Raw genomic sequence first — 26,709 nt, forward strand, 5'->3', positions numbered from 1 at the left:
ATAGTCAGTGTTTTAGAGATAACTGCTGAAATGCAATATGATCTACCAGATGATTCCCGGGTTGTGCTGATCTTAATTCCTCTCCTATGAGTTTGTGTCTTTGCTGCTGTTTCTACATGAGCTGTATGCAGTGTGCGTGATATAACATGGCCACAGCCGTCATCTAAATCACCACTTTCAGCTTCTGCCTCAGGGCTAAGGTACAGAATCACCCGTGTGATGGAAAAACATCCATTGCAAAAATTGCAATTGCCTCCAAATATCTCGATCAGTAAGAACTGCCAGTTAAAACATTTAAAGCTGGCTTGATACAACACTTTAAATATATTTATTACACCTTGATCTCACCATATAGTACCTGCGACTCCTTTAAATGTGACTTATGTTGTGTATGGCTTTCATATGTAATTGATTTGATATTATGTGTTTCAGTAGCTTTTGCATACAGATTTACTGTGTAGACGATAAGTATTTATATTCTATTGTTATAGTTCCTATGCGGTGTTTGTGTCTCATTCTCAGCAATGCATGGACATGTATGTGTGTGTGCTGCTTCCTGTGTGTGTCCGTTGCATAAGAGGATCTGCTGCTGTCCCAGAGCTTAACGAAGGATTTAAACCTCTCTTTCTCACTCTCTCTTGCACTCTCTCCTCCTGTGTCGTATGTCTCTCCAGCGCTCTCTGTTGCACTCTATCTAATCTCTGTACTTGCGTATTGAAGGGAGGGTGATGTCATTGTTTGTTGAATAAGTCTTGTGCGTATACAGATTGAATGTTTGCTTATCTCGAAATGTCTGAGCAGGAAAATGTATTTATTTTCGATGGCACCTGCTCAAACACACAGAACTCATTCCGACGGGTAATTTATTATGTTTGCTAATGAATATCTTCAAACTTTAATGATTGACACACATAAATATGGTGACTTCATTTGCTTTCATTAATTGGTAATTAATGGCATGTTTAATGAGGAATATTTGATTATAACGCAGGTATTCCCTCCTTAGTCATCCTCCAACAACTAGTCTTTGTTGTTGTTGGCTACTCTGAACACCCCCATGAGTATAACACAAAAAATCAATTCTTACCATTTTACAGTCGGCTGACAGAGAGGCTGGGCTCGCTGGTGATCTAAAAAAAAAAACTCATCTCAGCACAACGACATTTTGTCTAAAAAGCTGCTTTGACTGTTGGGAATATGATATTTTTAAATGTATTTACTATTTTTCATTGTATTTTACGACCCTTAACTTGTTTTATTGTTGCTGTTTAATATGTTCACCATATCCACAATGATAACAGCAGAAGGTTAATGTTACACTTGATTAATCTGTAAGGAAATGACTGCAACATACACTAAATCAGCTGTGGCCTTATCAGTTTAATTGACATACTCATATTCCACTTTCTAAAGATAAGACCTCATACTTTAAATAATACGTATTGAATTCTAAATTATTTGTTTTTTTGTCTCTGCTTTCAATATTTAAAAGGTGGGTTTGAACAAAGGGCCAATGTTAGCTCTGTATTCTTTCTATCAGACCTCTATCCTACTGTAGGTCCCTCACTATAGATGAGTGTCTGTGGCTTCCATCAAAATATGATTTAATTAAACAGACAGCATTCTTATTAAAAGACACACCAAGCATGTTACACTAGAGATTCACCATTTATTTAGAATTTTCTGGGCGATTCAGAAACGGTCAATTCAATTGTATGCTTCTAAAGCATTGACTATTAAATAACTTACATTTTCTCTCTACATGTATATCAAAAACACAATTGCCCCAGGTAAATCACATCAAGAGTAAAATGGTTCATTAAATCTATATAACAACACACTTTGTGTCTATTCCTCCACAGCTTATTTTGGACGTGCAGGGGGTAAAAATGGACATGTGTGTCAATTTGACCGGAAAGACATCTGATAAATGTTGGTTCGCTTGCCATCCATCATTGGTGCCCCTGTAAGCCTCCTAACATTGCCTCTTTCTGCGTCCTGACAAACCCTTCATCAGCAAAATAAAACCAGTTGAACCGCTTCAGCAGCAAGTCATATTTGTTGTTAAGTCTGCCAGCTCCACCTACAGTACCTAACGTTTCGCATCGAGATCAAAGGGGCAGATTCCAGTCAAGAATGCTTGAAAACACCAGGTGCAAAGCCCTGTTATAAGAAGTCATTTATATAAAAATATCAGTTACAAATATCAGATACATTTAATGGTGATGATGTTAAGGTTAGAAATGAAAATAGTAATGAAGATTCTGACAGTGAGTGGTGGGGATGAGTGTAATGGTATTGAAGATAATGACCTCTTGTGTTTGTTTGTGCTGGAGGAAAGCCCCCTGCTGCACTCTCTGTTCAGCTGGGTTACTTCTCACTGATTTACATTGTGTTTCTCTGTCTGTTGCAGATTGACTTGGAGCCGGAGGGGAAGGTGTACGTGGTCATTGATCTGTCCGGATCCTCCACTGAAGGTAAAACCACCACAAGACCTTTTTTTCTTCTACTAAAACTGAGGGAATCTCACTTTCAAACACATGCAGACACGGTGGTATGTGATAGTTCAGTTTTAAGCAAACTAGATATGGAAAACGTCTGCCTCAATCTGCTGCGGAAAGCTGCTGAAAACACTTCATAGAGCTTTCAGTGAAAATGATCTGGGTTCGTCACTATAAGGAGCTTCTTTGCCACATTACACAAAGTCATTTGGCCCATTGTTGATGGAAAGAGCGTTGCTTTACAGATGACATTTTGGTGAGGATTAAAAAAACGAGCTTAAATATGACACTGTTAATAAACTGTTAATAAACTTTTCAATCAATCACACCCACTTTTGTTTGTCTATCAGGTGCAAGCAGGTGGTAAGGTAGAATAAAAGAATATATGTATATTTCATATTATTAAATAACGTCATGCCTTGTATTACTCTGTATTTCCATAATATCCCCAAGGACTTATCAGATTGGGTCTTTTAACATGAACTTAAAGCAGCTTTAACTTATATTTTATAATAATAACAACACATCAAATGACAAAGTAAGAACACTTTATAACAGTGACTCATAGTATGATCCTACAGAGAAATATCTGAAGCTCCCGTCTGTTTTAACGGAGCTCTATTGTAAGTTTTAGCTAATTGTTTAGTGGTTAGGCCATCACCAGTCTCATAGTGTCATTCTTTGGCTATAGCAGGCTACTGTGTTTATATAAAGAGCTGTAAACATTTTCTTTATACTACCTGCTCAGCACCAAACTGCAGAAAAACACAGAAGGTGACAAGCTTGTGAACATCTTGGAACATTTTGCAGCTAAAACCGTCAGATATTCCTCTGAAGTGTTGGTAGAGACCTCAGGCAGTGCTAAAAGTAAGACAGACTTATATTCATCAGGTGGACAAAACATGACTCCAAATGAATGATAATGTCTCTCTGTAACTGCTGGATGTGTAAATGTCCAATTTAAAGGGTATACATATGTTAATGTTGTGTTCACTCCTTGTTTTCGCTGCCCCTTAGTTGAAAAACACAAACAGTTTTTGCCGGTTTAGCATAATTTAGTGCGCACACATCCTCTGCAATCACTGCCAGTTTACTGCATTAAACCTAGAGGCCATAGAGAGCGATGGAAAGATAACTTCCTGTTTTCTCCGAAAGTTACTCAACAGAATTCAAAGAACTTTCTCCTTCACTCTGTTCTTCTCCATTTCCTTATCCTCTATTTGTTTGATTTCATTAACCATGAAAACATTTAGAATATATCCCTCTCACACCTTTTCTGCATACATACACTCTGCTGCCTGATAAGAGAGGTTTTCACCTGCACCTGGATACGTTCACACCTGGTTATAAATAGAAACTGTTCTTTGCCTTCCAGTGAAAGTGTGCATGTATATTCAGAATGTATATATATATATGTGTGTGTGTGTGTGTGTGTCTGAGGTTGCAGCAGTAGAGGGCAGAGAGAGAGAGGGAGTAGATTCTTAAAATAGTAGGTGAGATTGAGCCATGGATTACACACACACACACACCATGTGCAGACTCAAGTGTCAGTGTCTTGCCCTCCTCATCGATGATTGGGTACTCTGTGATTACCTCACGACCCATTCCCCGCCCACTCCTGAACTTCCTCCCTGAGTTCAGCTGGCATGAGTGCTCATGATGTTAATGTATGCTGATAAAAAGTGTGTGGTTGTGTGTGTGTGTGTGTGTGTGTGGTGTGTGTGGGTGTGTGTGTGTGTGTGTGTGTGTGTGTGTGTGTGTGTGTGTGTGTGTGTGTGTGTGTGTGTGTGTGTGGTGTGTGTGTGTGTGTGTGTGTGTGTGTGTGTGTGTGTGTGTGTGTGTGTGTGTGTGGTGTGTGTGTGTGTGTGTGTGTGTGTGTGTGTGTGTGTGTGGGTGTGTGTGTGTGTGTGTGTGTGTGTGTGGTGTGTGTGTGTGTGTGTGTGTGTGTGTTGTGTGTGTGTGTGTGTGTGTGTGTGTGTGTGTGTGTGTGTGTGTGTGTGTGTGTTGTGTGTGTGTGTGTGTGTGTTGGTGTGTGTGTGTGTGTGTGTGTGTGTGTGTGTGTGTGTGTGTGTGTTGTGTGTGTGTGTGTGTGTGTGTGTGTGTGTGGTGTGTGTGTTTGTGTGTGTGTGTGTGTGTTGTGTGTGTGTGTGTGTGTGTGTGTGTGTGTGTGTGTGCTGATAGGAGGGATGGATAGTTTGAGGGTGAGAACTAGAGGATGAGGTGGTATTTTTAGCAGATTTATTTTCCTTTTTTCCCTGGGTGCAATCTGTTCTCTCTGCAGCTTCAGAGGCTGGAAGGAGTCGTTCCTCTCCTCTTTCCTCCTCTCCTCTTTCCTCCTCTCCTCTCCTTGTACATCTGTTGGTCTCAGGAAGCAAATCAGAACAGTAATCTGACCTAATCTCACCATCTGCGATTTCTCCCTCTCTTTTTCTTCATCCTTTTCGCTTCCCTTATAAATATTTTATTCACATCCCCCCAAGATTAAAAGATAACCTTCATGACTGAAGACTTTTAATAACAAGACTAATGTTTAATTCATTTTATTTTTACGACAAAACTATACTTTTTAAAAGTCTACTTTTTATATCTTGATCCAAATAAATAACGCGTTGGCACTGTTTTGGGGAAATGAATGACATAGATTCAGTGCATCATTTAAATTCCCACAATTTGGCATAACATTATAATAATACCATGTCATCTTTGTCATCTTTATGCCACTTTAAAAACAAGTTTTCAAAGTTCTTAACAGTAGAAATAACAGAGCAAAAGCAAAATGACTGTTTATCAAAAGGGCTTTATGATCAAGAGTATGGTGAAATAATTCTCCAGTTAAAACAGTCAGAAACAAACACATATCAACACATGATTTTCTCAAATCACCCTTAATGCTTATTATGTATCTACATACTAAATTATACCTCAGCCTATTGTTAAGGCAGTTTTACCTACATTTGTTTTTATTTTGTCGTATAATCTTTGGTTTACATGAACGCCATCATTCATCATTTAACCTCTAATAGTGCTGTGTCATAAGCCATACAAGTTAATGTAACCTCTTTAAGAAAATAATATAGCATTTACAAAACTAATGTCACAAAACAAGCCAAAAGTGTTTCAATCTTAAGGTGACTTTGTTCAGATGTATCCAAAGTCTTATAAACCTTATAAGAGAAATCCAAAATATGAAGAAAAAAAATCTCAACTGCTTAAATTTGAGTAAAACTGTCCTCAGCCTATTCAAAATGTTGTTTTATTAAATCCTGAAAGATTGTTTGAGGAGCTGCTACAATCCCAATACCTCAAATGACTGCAACTTAATTGAATATTGCATAATATCTATTGTTTTGTCTAGTTATCTTGTCTTTTGATTCCTTTAGAATATTAACCATATTCTAGATGTTTGTATACATGTATCTACAACTATTATTGGGGAAGCAGATGGATTACTGCCACGCTTGTATTGTTATTCATTTTTCTGTCATATTTGTTTGTATCACCATCTGCAGTTCAGCTTTCCCTCTTCTCTGTCCCCGCTGCCTGCTGCTCGTCTACATGTCTATCTTCTGTCCGTCAATATGTGTGCGTTTATTGGACGGCCTTCTCCCAGTTGGTCATTCATCTGAACCAGAGCACGTCTGTCTCCACGACGATCGCTCTTAACTGTTGTTATGCCTCCTTGTCAGCATGCCTGTGTGTGTCAGTGTGTGTGTGTGTCCAGGACAGATGGATGATGTATTATGTAAAACAAAGTGATCCCAGTAATGGCCTGCTAAGCTGTCTCCCCCCTCACATCAACACCACCATCCACACACACACACACACACACACACACACACACACACACACACACACACACACACACACACACACACACACACACACACACACACACACACACACACAGAGTCCCTCGGCAGCTTGTCTGTAATCGAACTCAGCAGTAACCACATCTATAACGGACCCGGGAGAGAGATGGAGGGAGTGTGAAAGAAAGGCGAACTAGGACAGAAGCGCAGAGAGAGGAGTGTGTGTGGGAGTGAGAGTGGAGGTGGTTCTCTTGTCTTAAGGTTACCCTCGGAAACCATTTATCTTTTTCCGGGAAGATGCAGAGAGGAAGGGAACGGCTGGTTGGATGCTGCTCGCTGAGGAGGAGTATTTTAATATGCTGTCCTTCGTTTTAGTGCCCACACATGAAAGTATAAATAGCATGCACACGCACGTATGCATACATAGGCCTCTGGTAGGTGTGGGATGTTTGTGAGGAAGAGGAAGGGAGGAAAGGGGGGGGGGGGGTTGAGAGGCCGTTGAATGATTAAACATCTCAAGCAACATGATGCAAAATGATCCTTATTTGTACAAAGCATCTCAGTAAGTAACATCGATGGGCCTTAACAAAGAATAGGTGAAACAAAATGTAAAAAGTAACAAAAAAAAGTGTGTAAATTAAAGAAAATGTTGGTGTGAGACTTTTAACATGACCATCTTCCTCTGTGTCTTTATCATTCTCTTTTCATATTCCTCAAAAGCTTAAAGAAAAGCTAAAGCACTTAAAATGACCAGAGTCATGTTTCTTTTCTTATTTTTCCAGTGCAATAGCTTTACTGTGTAACCTTAAAGCACTGTATGTTTTGAAAGTAATATTCAAGAATCAGTGATACATTTAGATTCATACCCATTAACATGTGTGCTCACTCCACAGCCACGGGGACCAATGAGAATGAGGAGCGGGTGTTTCGAGAGAGGATTGGCCCTCGCCGGCGACAGGGCGCCGTCCGAAGACGCGTCCATCAAGTCAACGGACACAAGTTCATGGCCACATACCTGAGGCAACCAACCTACTGCTCACATTGCAGAGATTTCATCTGGTAAGGCAACACAAACACATATCAGCCTGATCTGATGTACCTGCTGCTGAGTTTCATTAAAACCAACCTCCTGTGTGTGGGATCCAACAGGGGCGTGCTGGGGAAGCAGGGATACCAGTGTCAGGGTGAGTACTTTTCTGCAGGAATCCAATTTCGATCATTTATTATTTAAGCAGGAGAACACAAGTGGGATTACATGTTGCTGAAGGACAGCTGTGATTTGGTCTCAAGCCACCTCCGCCCAGAGCCACAGATGGCCTGCATTTCTCCAACAGCATCCACTTTAAAAATGCTAATGAGCATTCACTTTTTTAATACATATGTTCTGCAAACATCCTTAAAACTTTAGCTGGGAGTGTGAATCAACTCATATATTTGATACTTAATCTTTGCTCGGACGAGGTTCACAAGGAATTACAATCATATATTAATAATTAATTGTAACTGTTAGATATTGTAGAAATAATTAAATATGTTTTCATTGAAAGTGATGCAGGGTTTCACTGGATTGTCCAAAATGATGAATATTAATCTGATATCTGATATCATTTTCTTCAGTTTAAACTGTGTATACTAGAGAAGCACAGATTTATATGCCGAACAAAGGTATCAATATTTGCCTTGTTGACTGCCATCGACCTATAGGCATATAGAGAATGACATTCACTGGCAAATGTTCCTCTGTTGGTTTGGAGTAACTTTGCGATGGCTAAACGTTGTTTAAATTATTTGCGATCAGGGTCCAACAACAGTAGTTAGCATGCTGCTATGGCAGCTGCTGATTCAGAGAAGAAGCCACTGGCTGCACACAACACTGGCAAGTCAATTGTCTTTGTAAACACTTAACTTTTTCAAATTTAAGTTTCATAAACATCATATTTGTTGGGCTATGAAAATACATTTAAATAACATTCCTCTCATAACTGAAATCCTGTTTCAAAGGATGAATAAATAACACATAGAAAACCTAATAAACAACAAAAAACGTGGTTGTCAGCATGGGCATTTGACCACATTTTTTAAAACATTGGTATCGGCCAAGTATTTCACAATCGGTGTATCCCTACTGTTAGCAACACTTTGTTGAGGCTTTGTAAAATCAAATGAAACAGTTTAAGAAGTTATGAGATTCTATTATTTAAATTGTTTTAATCAAATGTAATGTGGTTCAGTTAAGTCTGGGTGGTATTAAATCAGCGTAAAACAAAATTCTACCAGGTCAAAGTAGTGGACACGTACACTTTATTTGACCTAATTTAAGAAAATGTGTTTACGTGTGATGCTGATGCTGTGCTTCCAGTGTGCACGTGTGTCGTCCACAAGCGCTGCCATGAGCTCATCATCACCAAGTGTGCCGGGATGAAGAAGCAGGAGGACACACCTGAGGAGGTACAGGCAAACATCATAGTACACAGAGAGTATGTTGGTAATACATGAAAAGACTTGAAAATGAATTGTTTGTTAATAAAGAGTTTATTACCTATCCAACACACACAAAGTGAATCAGAAAAACAGAATATGGACAGAAGCACTCAGGCCTTTTGTGAATAAATCTTCTACTTAAGTTAACATGTGTACACTGTGTACTAACACTCCAGCCGAAATGCATTATTCCTCCGATAATGCGACAATTACCTCTTTGTAACACCGTCTGTGTGTTTGCGTGTGTCTGTGTGTGTCTCCCTCTGTAGGTGGGTTCACAGCGGTTCAGTGTTAACATGCCCCATAAGTTCAGTATTCACAACTACAAGGTGCCCACCTTCTGTGACCACTGTGGCTCCCTGCTGTGGGGCCTCATGAGGCAGGGCCTGCAATGCAAAGGTTAGTTCCGGTGCAGTGGGGAATTTACACCATCGGCTCACATGCGATGCATTTGAGTGTCAATGTGCTGAAGTCAAAGACTGGATAAAAAAGACGAATGTTTATTTTTTTATGAAAGCACTTAAGAAATTAAAAGTTCAATTTTCATGACAGGTAAATAATAAATACCAACACATGCCTTTGTATCCCTGCCAAGAAGTGTTTCATCCTGCTTGTTTCCTAGTGAGTTGAAAAACAATGGTTAAATGTTGGCTCATAGGCCAGAGAACAAGGGAATTCGTTTTTGGAGCACATCCAGGATTTTGTATTACATTTAGAAAAAATCTGCTTTGTACAAGTGTTGCTCAAAATCAGGTATGATCAGGTATCATCCTATGAGTATCTGTCTGCTTGTATACATATTTGTTCTATACTAAGACATGTTTTTAGTAGTCAATTTAAATGTTTAGTCAAGTTACATTTGAAACATTTGATGATTCTAGGGACCTGCTGCCTTTCAAATGTTTAAAGTAAAATCAATAATAATACTGTTTAATGTTATATTTTGAGTTGTGTACTGTTGTTTGGACCAAGCAAGCTATTATAAGAGGCCACCTTGGCTTTCAGATTTTTTTTAACCCCAACAAATGTATTAAGAAAAACATTTTTTAAAAGATGAATGGATAATGACAATTGATAGATGCAATTCTATATACAGTAAATTCAGCATCTAAAGAGGTAAGACATGCTGCAACGTGTGAGGTTTTCACTCTCACAGCTGTTTCCAAAACACCATTCTAGTGTTTTACTGGCTGAAGTTAAGTTATCATAAATAATTTAAATCTTTGATATATTAACTTAACTTTATATTTCCAAAGGTAAAACCCATGGGTACACAGGTACAGTATGATTTATAAGTCTATGGTAATTGAATGAACACCAATTTGCTCTTGATTGCATTTGCCAGTGGAGTTTGATGTCTTTAACTAAAAGGCAACATTTGTATTAAAAGGCCAGTATTTCCTGGGTTAAACTGAACCATTTCCATGTGTTTCTGTTGTCCTGCAGTGTGTAAGATGAATGTGCACAGGCGGTGTGAGTCCAATGTAGCTCCTAACTGCGGTGTGGATGCCCGAGGAATCGCCAAGGTCCTGGCTGACCTCGGAGTCACGCCTGACAAGATCTCCAACACCGCACTGCGCAGAAGGAAGGTAACAAGTCGTTCTCACAAATACAAATATTTCCATTGATATTTACAGGTTTTATTTCAACATTTGAAACATATTTTGTAGTTTATACCAATCATTTAGTTATTTTTGATTTCTAAATAAATTGTACCCTTTCTAAATAAATCCCTTGTTAAATATTGAAAAAATAAAAACCTGTTTCCCTGCTGGTACTTGCCCAGATTTGGCAACAAATTCGGGGTCTCATTTAAAAAGCAATCAGTAATGACAGATAGCAATCACATGTGTACAACGGCGAATTAAGGACATTTTAAAAAAAAGAATAGAAGCTATATAAGGGATTTACGGGCTAAAATCACAATTTGTTTTGCTAAAAATGAGTTCAAATCATAATTTGATAAGGTCTGCGGCATGATAAGGTTGACCCAACCTTGCAAAATAGAGCAACGTGCTTCCTTGAAAAACAAAAACACAACATTTCCAATTATCTATGTGTTATCCATTAGGATTTTGTGCGTTACATACATACATATTCCAACATATTTTGGATGAACTGATTATATTTCGGTTGTCTCATGTTAAGGTCACTGGGACTTCACTAAACACATGTGTGTCTATTATCACTGAAGCATTTCAATGCTAATAATGACAATTTAACAAAAATATAAAATACAATAAAATTACGTGATGACATTTTGGAAAGACATAGATGCAAACTGTGACCGGACTGGTTGGCGGAGGCATGTAGCTGGAAGGCTGTAACTACAAACTCTGAGATTAAGTTATTTTTGTACAATTATGAGTTTTTTCTTAATATACCATTTAAACGTAAATGTATGGCTTTGTAAAAAAAATTGTTTATCCTGCTTCAGTGTATTTTTTGGAGATGCAAAGTAACTCCCTTTAGCTGAGATGCTGAGATTGATCTCCCTGACTCATGTAAAGGATTTGAAGATGTTGTGTTCCCCTCTCTCCAGTTGACTCCAGGGCAGGACCCTCCCCAGTCTCCTCCTGAGCTCTCCCAGACTGAGGACAACAGCTTCAGCCAGACAGCTGTCCCCACCTCCCCCTCACAGCAGGGTAACGCTGAACACAACACACACTCAGTAAAACAAAACACAGCTTTGTCATAAACAGGCATTTCAAAGCTCTTTGGGGTGCATTCTTAGCAGCATGTGGTTTTAACGTGTTCATTTGACCTGTAAGAGGTAGTGTTTCCATTTCAGAAATAATGTTGATTCTCTCTTTAAGAACTCAGTGGTTGAATGTGGTGTTGTCCTTGTAAATATATACTTACATTATCAAAGAATTATGCCCCACCGCCTACAACCATTTGTTTGTCACAGTTAGTCATCGTCCTCTCACACTTTACAAACCGTGAAATAAAAGTTTACTTTGTCTATTGTGGAAGATATCCAATTTTTTATTTTCGTTAATGCAGCCTAATGTTGAGGAACAAAAACACAACGCACTGCTGCTGTTTGACCACCCTGATCAGGTTAACTGTAACTGAGTCATCCCAGGTTTCAACATAGGGTTAGGGTTAATTAGGGTTGATCATTATTAATCTAATCATCTTAATTATAATGAAATGTTAGATTTGAACAATAAGCAGCATCTTTTTAAAAACACATTGCACAACGGGCTGACTGTAGAAAAGACACTCCGCCTGTTTTCGCTGATGTCTTATTATATGCTTTTCCGTTGACACCCACAGACTTGGCACAGTTAGTGCGCCTGCAGGACGCGCTGTCGCTCGACCAGCAGGGACCCCAACACACCTCCTCCTCCTCCTCCTCTTCCTCCTCCTCCACCACCTCCTCCTCTTCCTCCTCCTCGGCAGGCAGGGAGAACGGACAGATCCAGAGAAGGACCCTCAAGGACTTCAACTTCATCAAGGTTCTCGGCAAAGGCAGCTTCGGCAAGGTGCGGCCACACGGAGAAGGCGTTTGAGGGGGATGTTTGTTTGTTTACTGCTTATTATGTTCATAATTGAAACAGTGTTTTTTTAACCGCCTGTTCATAATTATTCATAATAGGCATCAGGGACCAGAATAGAACAATACACGTCAATTATGTTGTACGGAGGCAGATGTCTTTACACGTTACATTTCACTGCATACCAAACCAAACAGCAAACCACGCTTTTAAAGCTTTACAACTTTAGTTTATAACACTGCATTTATCAATATTTCTATATTAACAACTAATAAAATGACTAAACGCAACTCTGCAGTTCCTCTATAAAGTGTTTTAGCACCCATTGGTTTGTTTTATTTTCTGTTTTAGTCCACTCTAACCACTTTTATTATGCTTCTTTCTAGCAGAACGCAACTGTTTTTAGCAAAAAAACAATGTAAACTAGCAGCAAACAGCTGGTGAAGAGCTAAAGACTAAAGTGGACACCAACAACGTCCGTTCTCTAAATGGCTGTAAATGCATGCTAAAGTGTCTGTTGGTTGTGTAAATAAATAGTCAACCATGTTCTATCTTTGTATTTACACCTTGATGTCCTTGAACACAATCAGTACTTGAATCTTTCAAGAACACCTATTTTTATCCTTCATGTCCTATTTTCCATAAACTGAATGGAGCATTTTATCAGATGTTTATCAGGGCAAACTGTTTTTACCGTGCAGCCTTCGTTTCCAACTATCATCAGTTTTAAACAGTTCAGATTCAACTGAACCTCCTGACTTGACATCTCCTTATTTCTTTTTTTTCCAGGTGATGCTGGCGGAGCTGAAGGGGACAGAGGAAGTTTTCGCTGTCAAGGTCTTGAAGAAAGACGTGATCCTGCAGGACGATGACGTGGACTGCACCATGACCGAGAAGCGCATCCTGGCCCTTGCCCGCCGACACCCCTACCTCACCCAGCTGTACTGCTGCTTCCAGACACGGGTAGGAGCGCCCGGCAGGCACACACACACACACACACACACACACACACACACACACACACACACACACACACACACACACACACACACACACACACACACACACACACACACACAGATGGGATAGTTTGATCATTTTCTCTGTCTCATACTTTGTCTTTATCTGCAGGACCGTTTGTTTTTTGTTATGGAATATGTGAACGGAGGCGACCTGATGTTCCAGATTCAGCGATCCAGGAAGTTCGATGAGCCTCGCTCTCGTTTCTACGCCGCAGAAGTCACCTCAGCCCTCATGTTCCTGCACCGTAACGGGGTCATCTACAGGTAAACACCCCCAACACCACCTTCCTCTTTTTCATCCCAAGACAAGTCTTTGTGAAGCTTGAAATAACTAATAGATTCTTCATAGTACTCACATTCGGTCTGGTGTTAGAGGTCAATCCTCATTGGTAAGTTCAGAAAAGTTACAAATATTTGAAGGCTATAAAAAAAATTGCGAATAGTTCTTATCTTCTCAGGAGCATACCAGAAGGGGCATGACAACATGGTTCACACTTACATTACGTGGTGATTCTCAAGTTTTTTTCACATTGCTTGCTCACTTCTCCCTGAGAGTCCAACTATAAACCAGATGGTGCTCATTCTCTCTCTTTGTGTCTTCCTCTCCCAGGGATCTGAAGCTGGATAACATCCTGTTGGACGCAGAGGGACACTGTAAGCTGGCAGACTTCGGCATGTGCAAGGAGGGCATCAAGAACGGCGTGACCACCACCACCTTCTGTGGCACGCCTGACTACATCGCCCCTGAGGTGAGCTGAGCTTTTCACAGGACGCTGAACGTTATATTTCTGTTGTCTTAGTACATTTACGCAGTTGAATGTCACTGGTACAGCTGAAGCTCAGAGTTATTTCCTTATCTATTAATCTGCCAATGTTTTTGAAATTTAAGCGATCTTTTTTCTAACTTTGTTCCTATTCCGTTTTTTTGTCTTTCCTTTCCTTGATTTTATCATTCCTTCATTCTGCCTTTTCTTTTCTCAAATTGGAGCCGAAATAACTACAGTTTTAGTTTTTACTTTAAATAGTTTTACTGGTAACTTTTACAAACATGTGTAAAGTAGTTATTTTACCAACCTGATGTGGCTCCTTCCTTTTTTCTGCCATTGAAGCTATACATTATGTTTTATTTTGTCCCTCTTGTTGTTTTCCTTCTTTAAATGACCTAGTTCAGCTACAACAAATGTGATAAACATTAGAAGTTATTCAGTTGCAATGCCAGCGTCTGTAGAGTATCTGCGTTGTAGTATTTTGTATTTGCTGTCCTCCATGTTGACCCTTGTGTTGCTGGCCTCAGATCCTTCAGGAGCTGGAGTACGGAGCCTCGGTGGACTGGTGGGCTCTGGGCGTGCTGATGTACGAGATGATGGCCGGGCAGCCTCCGTTTGAAGCTGATAATGAAGATGACTTGTTCGAGTCGATTCTCCATGACGACGTCCTCTACCCCGTGTGGCTCAGCAAAGAAGCAGTTTCTATCCTCAGAGCGGTAAGAGTCTTTTCGCCGTGACACACCACTTCCAACTTTTTCTTTACAGGATTAAAGTTTTTAGTTAAAGGCCAATTAAATTACCTCCAAGAGTGCATATCCTCTCCTGCAGCAGGACCTCGAAGGCACATTTTAAATAATTTAGATCAGTAGATTTTCCCAATCAGATTATCTACTGTAGGGAAATGCCCTGTTTGGAACTTGTTTCTAATCCCATTACTTTGAAGACTTTTCAATACCAAGACAGCATGGATACAAAGTGGCAGTTTTTGGACATGTTGGGTTAATGAACTGTCACTTTTTTACTCTCAAATACAACCATCCAACTGAGTAGAAGAGCTTAAGTTAGTCAAAAAACACATTTCGGGATTTCTTTTTCGTTCTGAGAAGGTCTTTCGACAATAATTTGATCTCTTTTTAAATATTTTCGGGAATCATAAAGAACTCGTCTATAGTTCTAGATTAAAAAAAAACGTATTGTAAATAAAAAAATGTATATGCCCTTTTTATATAGCACACAAAATAAATAATATATTTATATAAATATATAAATATTTGGTTCAAATGAATTAAAGCATTTTGTCATTCCAGGTATCTTTGTCTAGAAAAAAGAACCAATTCAACATATTTTTTCATCCAGGTGTTTAAAAGTGTTTTTTAGGTGTTTTTCTACTGTACATACCAAATGTTTATTTCCTTCTGAAAATCAGATGCTCCAATATTTGACCTGAAATTAATGCTAATACATAGGAGGCGCTTGCTAGGTTACATATTTTTTTATTTGACACACTTTCAAAGGCTAGATGTTTTGTATTGTCCTTTTTCATATTCATATGTCTATCCTCAGAGCTGCACACGCTCAGATCAGACTCATTCAAAATGCACTCAACGCAGTGGTGTTACGATCCTCTGTGCTCTGATACCGAGGAGAATAAAAAAGTCAGTCAAAGAGGTGAAGGTAGTAACAATGTGATCATAAAATCATAGATCCTGAAGTGCTCTTACAATACTGAACAGACTACAGAACAAAACAGACACAGCTCTCAGTCACAGTAAATAAATAACACCAGCACTCTGCTGACCTGTTTCATCTCTGTTTGTGCCGCGGAGCCATTAATGCCTCGGCTCTATTATTAGCACTGAAATGCTTTTTGCTCAACCCCATCGTTCTGCTTCTGCCCTCATCATTTTATGCAGGAAACCACGGCTCAAGCAGGGTTGGTTTTTTCAGAAGATATATTTGGAAATCAAAAGTGTGTATTGTGTTTGTTTGTTTGTTTTTAGTTCATGACTAAGAACCCGGCCAAGCGTCTGGGCTGTGTGGTGACGCAGGGCTGCGAGGAGGCTATCAAAACCCACGCCTTCTTCAGAGAGATCGACTGGGTGCTGCTGGAGCAGAGGAAGGTCAAACCACCCTTTAAACCCCGAATTGTAAGTAACATGCACACACACACACACACACACACACACACACACACACACACACACACACACACACATACATACATACCAAGTATACATCACTTCAGGGGACATTACATTGACTTACATGCATTTCCTGGAGACTTATCCTAACCTTAACCATAACCAACACATGCCTAACCCTAACCCTTACCCCTTACCCTAATCCTAAACCTAACCAAGTCTTCACCCTAAAATTAATGATTCCCCTCATGGGGACCTCCAATTTGTCCCCATAAGGGAGGCGAGTCCCCACACGTGACTGTGTAAACAGATGTAGGTCCCCACAAGTATAGTAATGCTAGGCCACACACACACACACACACACACACACACACACACACACACACAGTTTTATTAACTTTAAATCTAATACAACTCTGACAATCTATTGGTTTCCATATGGATGCATGTATTTTACATGTAAGGCAATCATTTAGATTTCTTTCTGATTCTAACAAAAAAAATAACTCCAAGATTTAAATATTTTTGGAAAATGCAGAATGTAAAGATTCTATTCTCTACACATCAAAAAGTATTGTGTGTCCTGCGGCCTGAACACGCAGCTTGCCGTAAAACACGGTGAGAACATCTCACAAAATGTCCTCAAAAGAGAGGAAATGCAAATAAGCCACTGCGTATGTCTCCTGTCCTCAAATCACACTTATTCTCATTTATTTTTGATTTTATTAAATTAATATAGGGCTGTTTTGTGTAAGGAAAAAGTTCACCTCTGTTGCATTCAAATAGCTTGTCTTATTTTACATAAAAATCCTTCCAGGAAAGAAAGTATTGTTGTTATGGTATCACGTTGTCTCGGAGCGGCTATGGAAATATCTCCAATCAAAATATTGATGTATGAGGAAGTAAGAAAGAAAATTAATAAAAATAAATAACTACAATCTGTTATGCAGTACAAATACATTCCCATCCTGTTGGTCATTGTATTGGCCCTTTAATGATACATTCACAAAGAGCAAGCTGGTCATTTCAGAGTTTTATTTTAATACATAAATGTCACATTAGCAAATACGCTCTCCCAGTTAGCTGGGATGAGAGAAATACTGAATAAAAGATCAAGATAAAGAACCTTATATCTTTTATTTCCCCCCCTTAAACAGAGTTTAGTCTACATACATAACCTCATATATCGAGGGTCTCTTTCGGCCGCTGCTGCAAATTGATAGTTGAAAGCTGATTTTCAGGCAGAAAAAGACAAACTCAAAGGCAGATAAGCCTAATATAACACTTAAAGGCCTCATATAGGATAACCATAAATGAGTAGGGTTAAACTGGGATTTTAATCCCCTCATAGATTTATCTCCTGTTTTATAGTAGTGCCACACATGTAACAATGTCTTCACACAAAGGTAATGAGTGAAAGTCGTCAGAAGGTGTCGCTCTAATGTAACTTTTAAACACAAAAAGCTTGGTGAAGTTTCTTTCTCTGACGTCCTTCTCTCTCTGTGTGTGTGTCTCTCTGCAGAAGACAAAGCGAGATGTGAATAACTTTGACCAGGACTTCACCAAGGAAGACCCCGTGTTGACGCCCACGGACGAGGCCATCATCAGACAGATCAACCAGGAGGAGTTCAAAGACTTCTCCTACTGCGCCCCCGAAGAGGCACAGACCTAACGCACACACACACACACACGCACACACACATGCACACACACACACGCACGTACACACACACACACTCACACACACACACAAACATACACTCACACACACACTGATCCAAGAAAACAAAATCCTACACGCACGTATGCACACTTTGCTGACACTTATACATGTGTAGAACCATAAATCCCTTTACAAAACACACACACACAGTCCTTTACTTTTAAGCTATTGGTTGTTGTTACTTTTTGGAATATTCTTTACTTGCATTGTGTTGTACTTGTTGCCTGGGTTTATGAATATAAATATGACTATGAATATACACATCCACACATGCTCTCACACACACACTTTAAATGCTGATTTACACACAAACCAACACTACAATCTTGAACTTTACTCTAACACGCTCACTGCACATGCTCAGACAACCCAAACACACACACACGCAGACACACACGCGCACACATACACACACTCTTACACTGCTTCTCTCCCCGGCACCAGGACTGTGCAGTGGGTGCTGGGCAGAGGCCTGTATATAGCCTGTGTTGAGTGGCTGTATTGTGTTGGTATCGTCTGCTAGTAAAAGAGAGTCGTGGCGCATGGACAAGCACCCTACCTGTGTTAATACTGTCCTTATTGTGGACCAGTTAGGGCCAAATACCCTTGTGCAATACCCTGACTTTCAATATATTTTATTTGTTGTGATATTTTTGTCTTTTTTTTCTCCTCAAAATGTGCAGTATGATTGAACTGTTGCGCTCATCATCCTCCTGTCTCGTGTGTATAAAGTGAATGTCGAGCTTACAAGTTACAGGCTATTCAACTAATTATGTGGAGCAGAGTGTTACAGGCGGCCTGTGTAGCAGCGTAACGCCCGATTTCCAGCTCTGTCATCCATCTGCTACTCAGAGTGCGTGTCTGCCCGTGGGCGTTTTCTTTTTTTTTTGTCGTGAATGTACATTTTCGTACGTGTGAATGCGTGATTTTTTTTTTTCTTGCTCCTTGTTGGTGTGTGACTTTTTGTCCTCAACATTTCTGTTTCTATAGTTACCATCAGTGTTTTCAGCCCCCCCTCCCTTTCCTTCCCTTCCCTTTCCTGCCTCCATCAGCCATCTCACTCAGCCAACACCACTCTGACATTTTCATTTTCAAGAATGGCTTTTCTTTCTTATTGCTATCTTTCTTTTTTTATTATAGTTATTATTATTATTATTATTGTAAAGTGTATCTGGAGGAAATATTTGTCTATAATACTATAACTATACTATCATAGGTCTGTTACAGCCGGGCGAAAATAAATGTGGAAAACCAGCAGCTGAATTACCTCTCATTTCAATCACACACATAGACAAAAGCACCACATACAGACTCTCTCCTTCGCCTGCTCCTTCTTCTTCTTCTTCTTCTCACTCTTTCTTACAAACACACATGCACACACAGAGGAGGACTGTTGGCGCGCGTACTGTACAGTGATCTGAAGGCGAGCTGGTGGCTCTGTGTGCAGTAGAGTCGGTGTGTAGTGAAGCTTTGTGCACCCAGGGGTAGGGCTGTTCCTGGTCACACTATCTTACTCTGTGCCAAAATGTAGTGCAACAGCCAGGCTAGTCCTGTCTGGTTGGATTCCAATAAAAACACTGAGCTGTCTACATCACTCCACCGTGTCGTCTTTCCTTCCTCGTTTTTCAAAAATTGATTTCTCTGCATGCTAGAGGCAGATCTGTTCTGTGTGGGATGCTTCAAAGTTTGTGTGAGAGCAGAAGAAAGGGGAGGGGGGAAGTTGAGAGAGGGAGGGGAGGCTGATGCTTTTCCTGGCCAGCTGACCTATCATCATGCTCGCCTTTGGGGGTTCCTGTAGGTGATGCACATGCTGAGGGGAGAGGAGGCACTCGCTGCTGAAGTCATCTGTGCTGCGGGGATCACTTGCCTCGTGACATTTGGCAGCACTAATTGCCTTTCTGAGTAATTAGACTACCTGTGATGGTGTAAAGTTGTAGCGAGGAGATTCCCTGCTGTGCTGTGAACTCCTACAGCCTCCATCTCGCTGAGCCACCATGGCCCCGGATAGAGACGCCTGTTGGACACGATGACAACCGACAAGGAGAAGAGAAGGTCAGTGTTGCATCTTTACAGTATGTTCTGAAATGCTTTTGAAAAACATTCCTATTTATTTATTTTGCTTTAGTTTAATTATTTTGTGCAAGTTATGTCGGTGAATGAGGTGATGAGGTCAGCCCAAAAACGGTGTGGCCACGGGGGCATCTGAATCATGACCACAATGCACTGCTGAACTTCCCTCTCTGTTCATCAGAGGAACTATTCACCTCCTTTAAAGACAAGTAAAAGTAACAACAGCACATTGGAAAAATACATGTAAAACTATGAAGTACAACTTTGAAAATAAGCTTTACTGTAGCTGTAAAAACCTAATCTATAAAACGTCAAAGTAATTATGCTTCTGGAAACCAAAATGTTTTGATTTTGAAGTCTCCAGCGTCATCTTCGTTGAAGTATACCGTGTTTCCATTTATGTGGAGAAATTCTCTTCAGTCATGCGATAATGTTACTGAGAAGTTGTATCAGTTTAGAGATCATGCTGAAGTTAGAATCTGAATCTGCAAAGTTGCAGTTCGTGGTAAGCCAAACTTTTAGTAAAAAGTAAATGAAAGTACTTTTTGAAATTTAGTGAAGTAAAAAACCGAGTCCCTCATAGAGTGTTACAGTAAATGAACCTTGCTTGGCAATTCTAACTTAGACTCATTGAAAGTATAAACATCTATGAATTCATACAAATAGCTGTAACAAAACACAAACAAAGAAGACATTTCTGTTGTACTCTGTAATTACAACGTTTTTTAACAGTTAATCTATGTTATAATGCAGTGAGTTTTATCAACATGACTTTAGTTTTGAGAGTTTGTTCTCGCCTTCTGTCCTCTGCAGGGCGATCAGCCGGGAGGCGGCCAGACGGAGGCGACGGGTGGAATCTGAGGTGTTTGAAGATTTGTCTCGCCTCCTGCCGCTCCAACAGTCTGTCCGAGATCACCTTGACAAGCCCTCAGTGATCCGCCTCACTCTCAGCTACATCCGCATGCACACACTGCTCACAGGTACAAACGGGCCTCACACAAGCATCACACGTGTTGAAGATTTTACAATAACGGCGTAAACATCTAAGACCTAATCATAAGACGGGTTTCTAAATCATACAAAAGCTAGCAAGAATATATATTTACGCATTTATTTATTATCAGTTTATACTTAAATAAATACTGCAGTATATTTTCGCATTATTAAGATAAAAGGTTATAGAGAGGGCAAAGAATGCCTACTTTCTGCCTCACAGTTCAGTTCCTTAAAATCAATCGTCATAGATCACTTAGGTTAATTATTTTGAAAAAATATATTTCCATTACTAATTTAAAGATGCATTATTATTAAAAAATATATAATCCCAACCAAAAACCTTTTTGTACTTTAAATACAAATAGAAATGAAGTAAGTTATGAAACAAGATAACACCAAGGGGGATCAATCCATGAAGAGTCACATTCAAATCTCAAATCAATATTTGATAAGTTCCTTCAGGTTTGCAGAACATTTGGGAACTTGTACAGATCCTTTCAATGTATTACATTTGAATGGTGAAATTGTGTGCACCTCTAATAAGTATTCTGATTTATAATTGAAATGTAACAATATGTTCTGCTGTGGAAAAAAAACACTTGTGATAACCTGTGGTCACAGACCGGCGGGTTTGAGCGAGTGTTAGACTGAGGAAGTCCTCAGCATGACACACACACACACACACACACACACACACACACACACACACACACACACACAATATGCCACATAATTTGTTCGTAGCTCCAATGAATGTTGCACGCACTAAACATGTATATTGAGGTAATTTTTCAAGAAAGGGACTCATTGACAACAATTCATAAATAAATCAGACAGCACTATAATTCATAAATCCCTTCCTTTCTCTCGCTGTTTCAGGGAAGACAGGGACCAAAGCAGAGGCTAGTCACAAAGTAAAATGTGGACAGGTGACAGATGGTCAAATGATTCGGCATGAGTTCAACGGAGGATATGGCGAGGAAGAGGAAAAAGAAAGGTATGATGCAGACGCCTCGGAAGAGACAAACATGTACCTGAGGATCCTGGAGGGATTTCTGATGGTCTTGTCCACAGAGGGAGACATGATCTACCTGTCTGAGAACGTCAGCAAGTACATGGGCTTGACACAGGTACACACCCACACACATTTCTACACAAGATAGTATACGTAATGGTACATTTAGGATGCAGGATTTGCATTTAAATATGTACTTTAAATCTTCTGACAGGCTGAGCTGATGGGACACAATATTTTTGAGTTTTCCCACCCCTGTGACCACGAAGAACTCAGAAATAATCTACGTGTAACAGCAGGTGTGTGTTGAGAATGTGACAAGAATTGATGCTCAGTTTTGGTTGTACTGTGTGTTTTTTTAAGGGGAACATACATATTTAAGCAGGTTTATCTCTTCAACTTTTTGAATTGCTTGTTTTTAAGAGGAAGTTTGGAGCGGTGAAAAGAGGGACTTTGTCATGAGGATAAAAAGCACTCTGACACACAAAGGAAGAAGCGCCAACCTCAAGTCAGCTACGTGGAAGGTTAGTGAGAAAACAATACCACACAAAAACCTGAAGCACCACACAGATTCTCATCTCTTTTTTTGTCTGAGTTTAAATCCCTCTCTCTCTGTTTGCTTAGGTTCTCCACTGTCAGGGCCGATCCAAGGTGTGTGTCGCCCCGTCTTCAGTTTCCTGCCTTCTGCTGACCTGCCAGCCTCTGCCCCTCTCGCACACACTCCTCAGCACACAGACCTTCACCAGCCAGCACAGCATGGACATGAGGTTCACATACTGTGACCAGAGGTGATTTACACAAATAAATACACACAATTATTTAAATATGCAGCTTTTATGCAGCTACCTACTGTCTTGTACGTGTTTGTACGTGTCTGTACCTCTTAGTACGTAACCACTTAGATGTAGTGTTACCCTGCTCATGTTCTACTTTACCACAGTGGTGTAAAAATGTGTTTAAAACGTGGAATCAATATGACTTTTATTTGTAAGGAGGGAAGAATTTAGATTGTATTTTGAAATGTAGGTTGTGAAATGATCACCAATCTGGGGTGAACCTTGGTATTTGAGCCTTTGCAGAACATTTAAATGCACAATAACCTATATGACACACTACAGGAAAAGGAAAACCCCAACAAGCATAATAGAATTTTGGGAGAAATGTATTAAATGATGCACAAGACACGTAGAATATTTCCATTCCATGGATTGAGATTGAATATTTCTAAATGTTTTATAGTCATAACGCTTTCTTGAAGATCCGAAACAAACTGATACAGAATATACATGTCTATGGAATCTTGATTTTAAGGGGTTAATTTAGCGTGACAATAGAAATTAAGAGAAATATAACTTCTCCTTTTACCTTCTCCTTTTTGTTATTTTAGACCTACAATTGCATAATATCAGTGAGCGTTAATCCTATCTGTGGCTGCTGCTGAATAAAAAGGACATTTTAAAGATGAGCTTATCAGGCAGAATATTTGTAAAACAAATTCACAGTGTTGCTTCTTCATGTGTTTGCAGAATGACTCTGCTTCTAGGTTACAGCACTGAGGAGCTGCTTGGCCGCTCCATCTATGATCTCTGCCACACACGGGACACAAACTGTTTGACCAAAAATCATTTCAACTGTAAGTAGAGATGCACAGACACATTAGACCCCTGTAAATACCTGATTTCACCTCTCTCTCTCTCTCACTCTCTCTCTCTCTCTCGCTCTCTCGCTCTCGCTCTCTCTCTCTCTCTCTCTCTCTCTCTCTCTCTCTCTCTTCTCTCTCTCTCTCTCTCTCTCTCTCTCTCTCTCTCTCTCTCTCTCTCTCTGCAGTGTGTTTTAAGAGTCAGTCGGTCAGCGGTCGGTACAGGATGCTGGTGAGAGGTGGAGGTTATGTCTGGGTGGAGAGTCACAGTGCCGTCATCCCCAACGCTCACTCCTCCAAGTCCAGGCCCGGCGCCAACCAGCCACTGTGCATCCTCTGTGTCACCTATGTCCTCAGGTGTGTGTGTGGCCTCTGGTTTAAAGCTACTTTCACAGTTTCAACTCACTTTATAGAGCTATATCTATCTAAATAAACATTTTGTCACCTTCATTTATAGCCATGTTAGTGGTGTGGCTCTTGGGATGGAAATGCTGTTCAATCTACGTCTTAGGTCCAGATAGAAAAATATTTTTGATGGATTGAATTTTGATCATTGAAACAGAAGGATGAATCCTGCTCACATTTGTGTTTCTGTGTCAGATTTCTAATCAAATATTGGTAAAAGTTTCCCTTTGTCCAATACATTGTATTGCCTAACAAATACTCCCATAAGCCTCAGCTGTATTTTGTGTTAAGTGGTTATTATCAGCATGCTTACAGGCTAAATTATTGTAGTGAATATGATGAACACATCTGCTTAACACTGCCTTGTTTGCAATTATCTCGATGCATCAATGCATTGTGCTTATTGTGCACTAAAACATATTAAATTCAGCTGCAAAACAACAACATGCTTAAGATAAGAAAAATGCTTAATTTATGCTATCCTTCTTCAAGACTGATGGTCTAAACATCACCAAACATCAACTTTGACATCATTTAACTCTTTTATATACATACCACGTGAAGGAACATACATGCAGCTCCCTTACACAACTAATAAAAACATTATAAGACTGAAAATGTGATAAAAACACACGCCCCAGGAACCCTGTGGGCTGGACCAAGCACCAATAGGCAACGAGGAGCATTGCATTACAATTACAGGAGAAAAAGGAATCACAGCCACACACTCACAGTATCCTCTTCTGCCCCATTGATACAGACTGTAGACAACTACCTAATTTTCCAACAGTGATTTGAAACCGTTTATGAAGGCACTGAAAAATGCTGGCAGGGGCTTTATCTGTTTGTCTTTGCCAAAAGGCTCTTTGCTTTTGTTTTAAAAGATTTGTGCCCATACAATGTTGCTCTTTGGCCTTTATTACCATGCAACAGGTCAAGGATTCACGTCACTGCAAATTGATTTTCATTACATGATGAGATTAAAGGCAATCGTGTTTTCAGTAAACTGGAGCATATGAAGCTAACTAGTCATGGTTGGATTTAGTCTCTATAATGTAAGATAATTGTCAAACTCCCCCCCCCCCCCCCAAACCCTAAAGATATTGGATTTACAATTATATCAAACAGAAATGACCGGCAACTTCGCAGATTTGAGACGTTAGAGCTGGAAAATGTTGAACATTTTTGATATACAACTTTACCTAATAGATTTGAAGGAGTGTTTGCTATTAGTTTGAACTGTTTTTGTCAGAGATCTGTTATTTTAAATAGATCAATGCTATATTAATATGTGTCCACAGTGGAGTGGAGGAGCCGTCCTTGCAGCTCTCTTTGGACCAGACTGTCCATATCTGAGCTGAGTCTCCAGTCTGAAGAAACAACACCTCTTTACTTTTGTCTGCGAATCCTTATCAGTTATTTTAATTGATCTAACTTTTATTAAATATGAGACCTTGTATTTCAAAAAAACTTGCTGTGTGTGGTTTTGCCATACTTATCTGTGTGGTATTTGGAAACATCTTTGAATATTTGAAACATGAACTACAGTTTAACCATATACATTTTAAGCAGTTTTTTTTTTACATCAGATACATTTTGATAGTTTAGGCAGGCTACATTTCAGTTAGGTCGTATTAGTTGCAAAAGCACAACTTCTGTCCTCCTTAAAAGAAAACCGAAAGCTTTAGGTGTAGACTGTGGTTGACAGACAGTTGACGGGGCGTAGTGAGAGACATTTGCCGACGAAAGCAGGCAGTTTGACTTTTCCCTGACCTCTCTGGGCCTGACCCTACTTCCTGTATGGTTTCCGTCTGGGCCACCTGACACGTGGGGCAACATCTGAGTGTCAAACATAATGCGCAACACACACACACACACACACACACACACGTATATATAGAGATATGCATTGTGCTGATGAGGAGATGTGAACAGACGCAAGCAAAGCCACAACTTCCTGAATAGAGACATTCGATTGGAAAGTTCTCGTGGGAACCTTTTAAACTTTTTACCTTTCGGCCTCTAAATTCACACACACACACACACACACACTAAAACACACACTATGTCAAGTTTCACTTCAGCTGGCTTGACTGGTGTTGAAAGGAATTGGAGTAAAACAATAAGAAAAAAAGGGAAACGTTATAATAAAAAGGTTTGGAAACTACAGCACAACATTTATGCCACAATCAAAAAGGAAAAAGGCCATTAATCCGTTCAGGAATGTAGCTACAGAGAGGTTGGAATATCTGTTTTTGCCAGCACTTAAAAACAATGCAGGTCAATGTTGGTTACTGTGAATAATCCAGAGAGAGCAGAGTTCTGAGGAAACTGGGGAAATAAATCCAACCTATCTGCACGGCACAATAACTTACACATGTAGCTTTCAATTGTTTTAATTACGTTTTTTTGGGTGCCTCTGTTGGTATGAAGGCTTTGGACATCCATGGATTTATATTCTCATCTTCATGCAGTGCACTAAAGAATGAAGGGAAAGACTCTTGCTCCATCTAGTGTTTAACTGTCCTCAGTGAAACAAAACATACAGTCTGCATGGCGGCCATATTCCTTATACGACAGTGTCATGTACACAACTTTCCTGAATATTCCTAAGGGGATAAAACTGTTATTTCAGGG

At 39.8% G+C, this 26,709-nt stretch overlaps 2 protein-coding genes across 2 annotated transcripts in view; both read left to right on the forward strand.

Moving 5' to 3' along the window:
• The window catches only part of prkcea (protein kinase C, epsilon a), a 35,861-nt gene extending 16,320 nt beyond the window's left edge, over positions 1 to 19,541 (forward strand). Inside the window, exons 2-15 of the mRNA XM_034213069.1 lie at positions 2,414 to 2,477; positions 7,204 to 7,369; positions 7,460 to 7,494; positions 8,670 to 8,758; positions 9,061 to 9,190; positions 10,238 to 10,380; positions 11,334 to 11,436; positions 12,074 to 12,282; positions 13,084 to 13,257; positions 13,426 to 13,580; positions 13,927 to 14,065; positions 14,611 to 14,799; positions 16,084 to 16,230; positions 17,747 to 19,541. Coding sequence (XP_034068960.1) covers positions 2,414 to 2,477; positions 7,204 to 7,369; positions 7,460 to 7,494; positions 8,670 to 8,758; positions 9,061 to 9,190; positions 10,238 to 10,380; positions 11,334 to 11,436; positions 12,074 to 12,282; positions 13,084 to 13,257; positions 13,426 to 13,580; positions 13,927 to 14,065; positions 14,611 to 14,799; positions 16,084 to 16,230; positions 17,747 to 17,896 — 1,893 coding nt within the window. The 3' untranslated portion in view covers positions 17,897 to 19,541. The remainder of the gene's footprint in view (positions 1 to 2,413; positions 2,478 to 7,203; positions 7,370 to 7,459; positions 7,495 to 8,669; positions 8,759 to 9,060; positions 9,191 to 10,237; positions 10,381 to 11,333; positions 11,437 to 12,073; positions 12,283 to 13,083; positions 13,258 to 13,425; positions 13,581 to 13,926; positions 14,066 to 14,610; positions 14,800 to 16,083; positions 16,231 to 17,746) is intronic.
• Positions 19,542 to 19,696: 155 nt separating this feature from the next.
• epas1a (endothelial PAS domain protein 1a) lies at positions 19,697 to 25,771 on the forward strand. The gene is made up of 9 exons (XM_034213080.1): positions 19,697 to 19,999; positions 20,831 to 20,997; positions 21,893 to 22,143; positions 22,243 to 22,327; positions 22,452 to 22,552; positions 22,653 to 22,816; positions 23,555 to 23,661; positions 23,856 to 24,024; positions 25,374 to 25,771. Exons 1-9 carry the CDS (start codon positions 19,974 to 19,976, stop codon positions 25,426 to 25,428), a joined length of 1,125 nt encoding a protein of 374 aa, XP_034068971.1. The 5' UTR covers positions 19,697 to 19,973; the 3' UTR covers positions 25,429 to 25,771.
• Positions 25,772 to 26,709: the final 938 nt, after the last annotated feature.

The sequence above is a fragment of the Gymnodraco acuticeps genome, unplaced genomic scaffold, assembly GCF_902827175.1.
Source record: "Gymnodraco acuticeps unplaced genomic scaffold, fGymAcu1.1, whole genome shotgun sequence".
Classification (NCBI taxonomy): domain Eukaryota; kingdom Metazoa; phylum Chordata; class Actinopteri; order Perciformes; family Bathydraconidae; genus Gymnodraco; species Gymnodraco acuticeps.

Bases quoted from the DNA above. Each gene is read 5' to 3' on its own strand.
- epas1a (XM_034213080.1), top strand. From the start codon at position 19,974: ATGACAACCGACAAGGAGAAGAGAAG. The intron at 22,328-22,451 runs GTGTGTGTTGAG...CTTGTTTTTAAG, and splicing joins TAATCTACGTGTAACAGCAG to AGGAAGTTTGGAGCGGTGAA. The intron at 24,025-25,373 runs GTGTGTGTGTGG...ATGTGTCCACAG, and splicing joins TGTGTCACCTATGTCCTCAG to TGGAGTGGAGGAGCCGTCCT.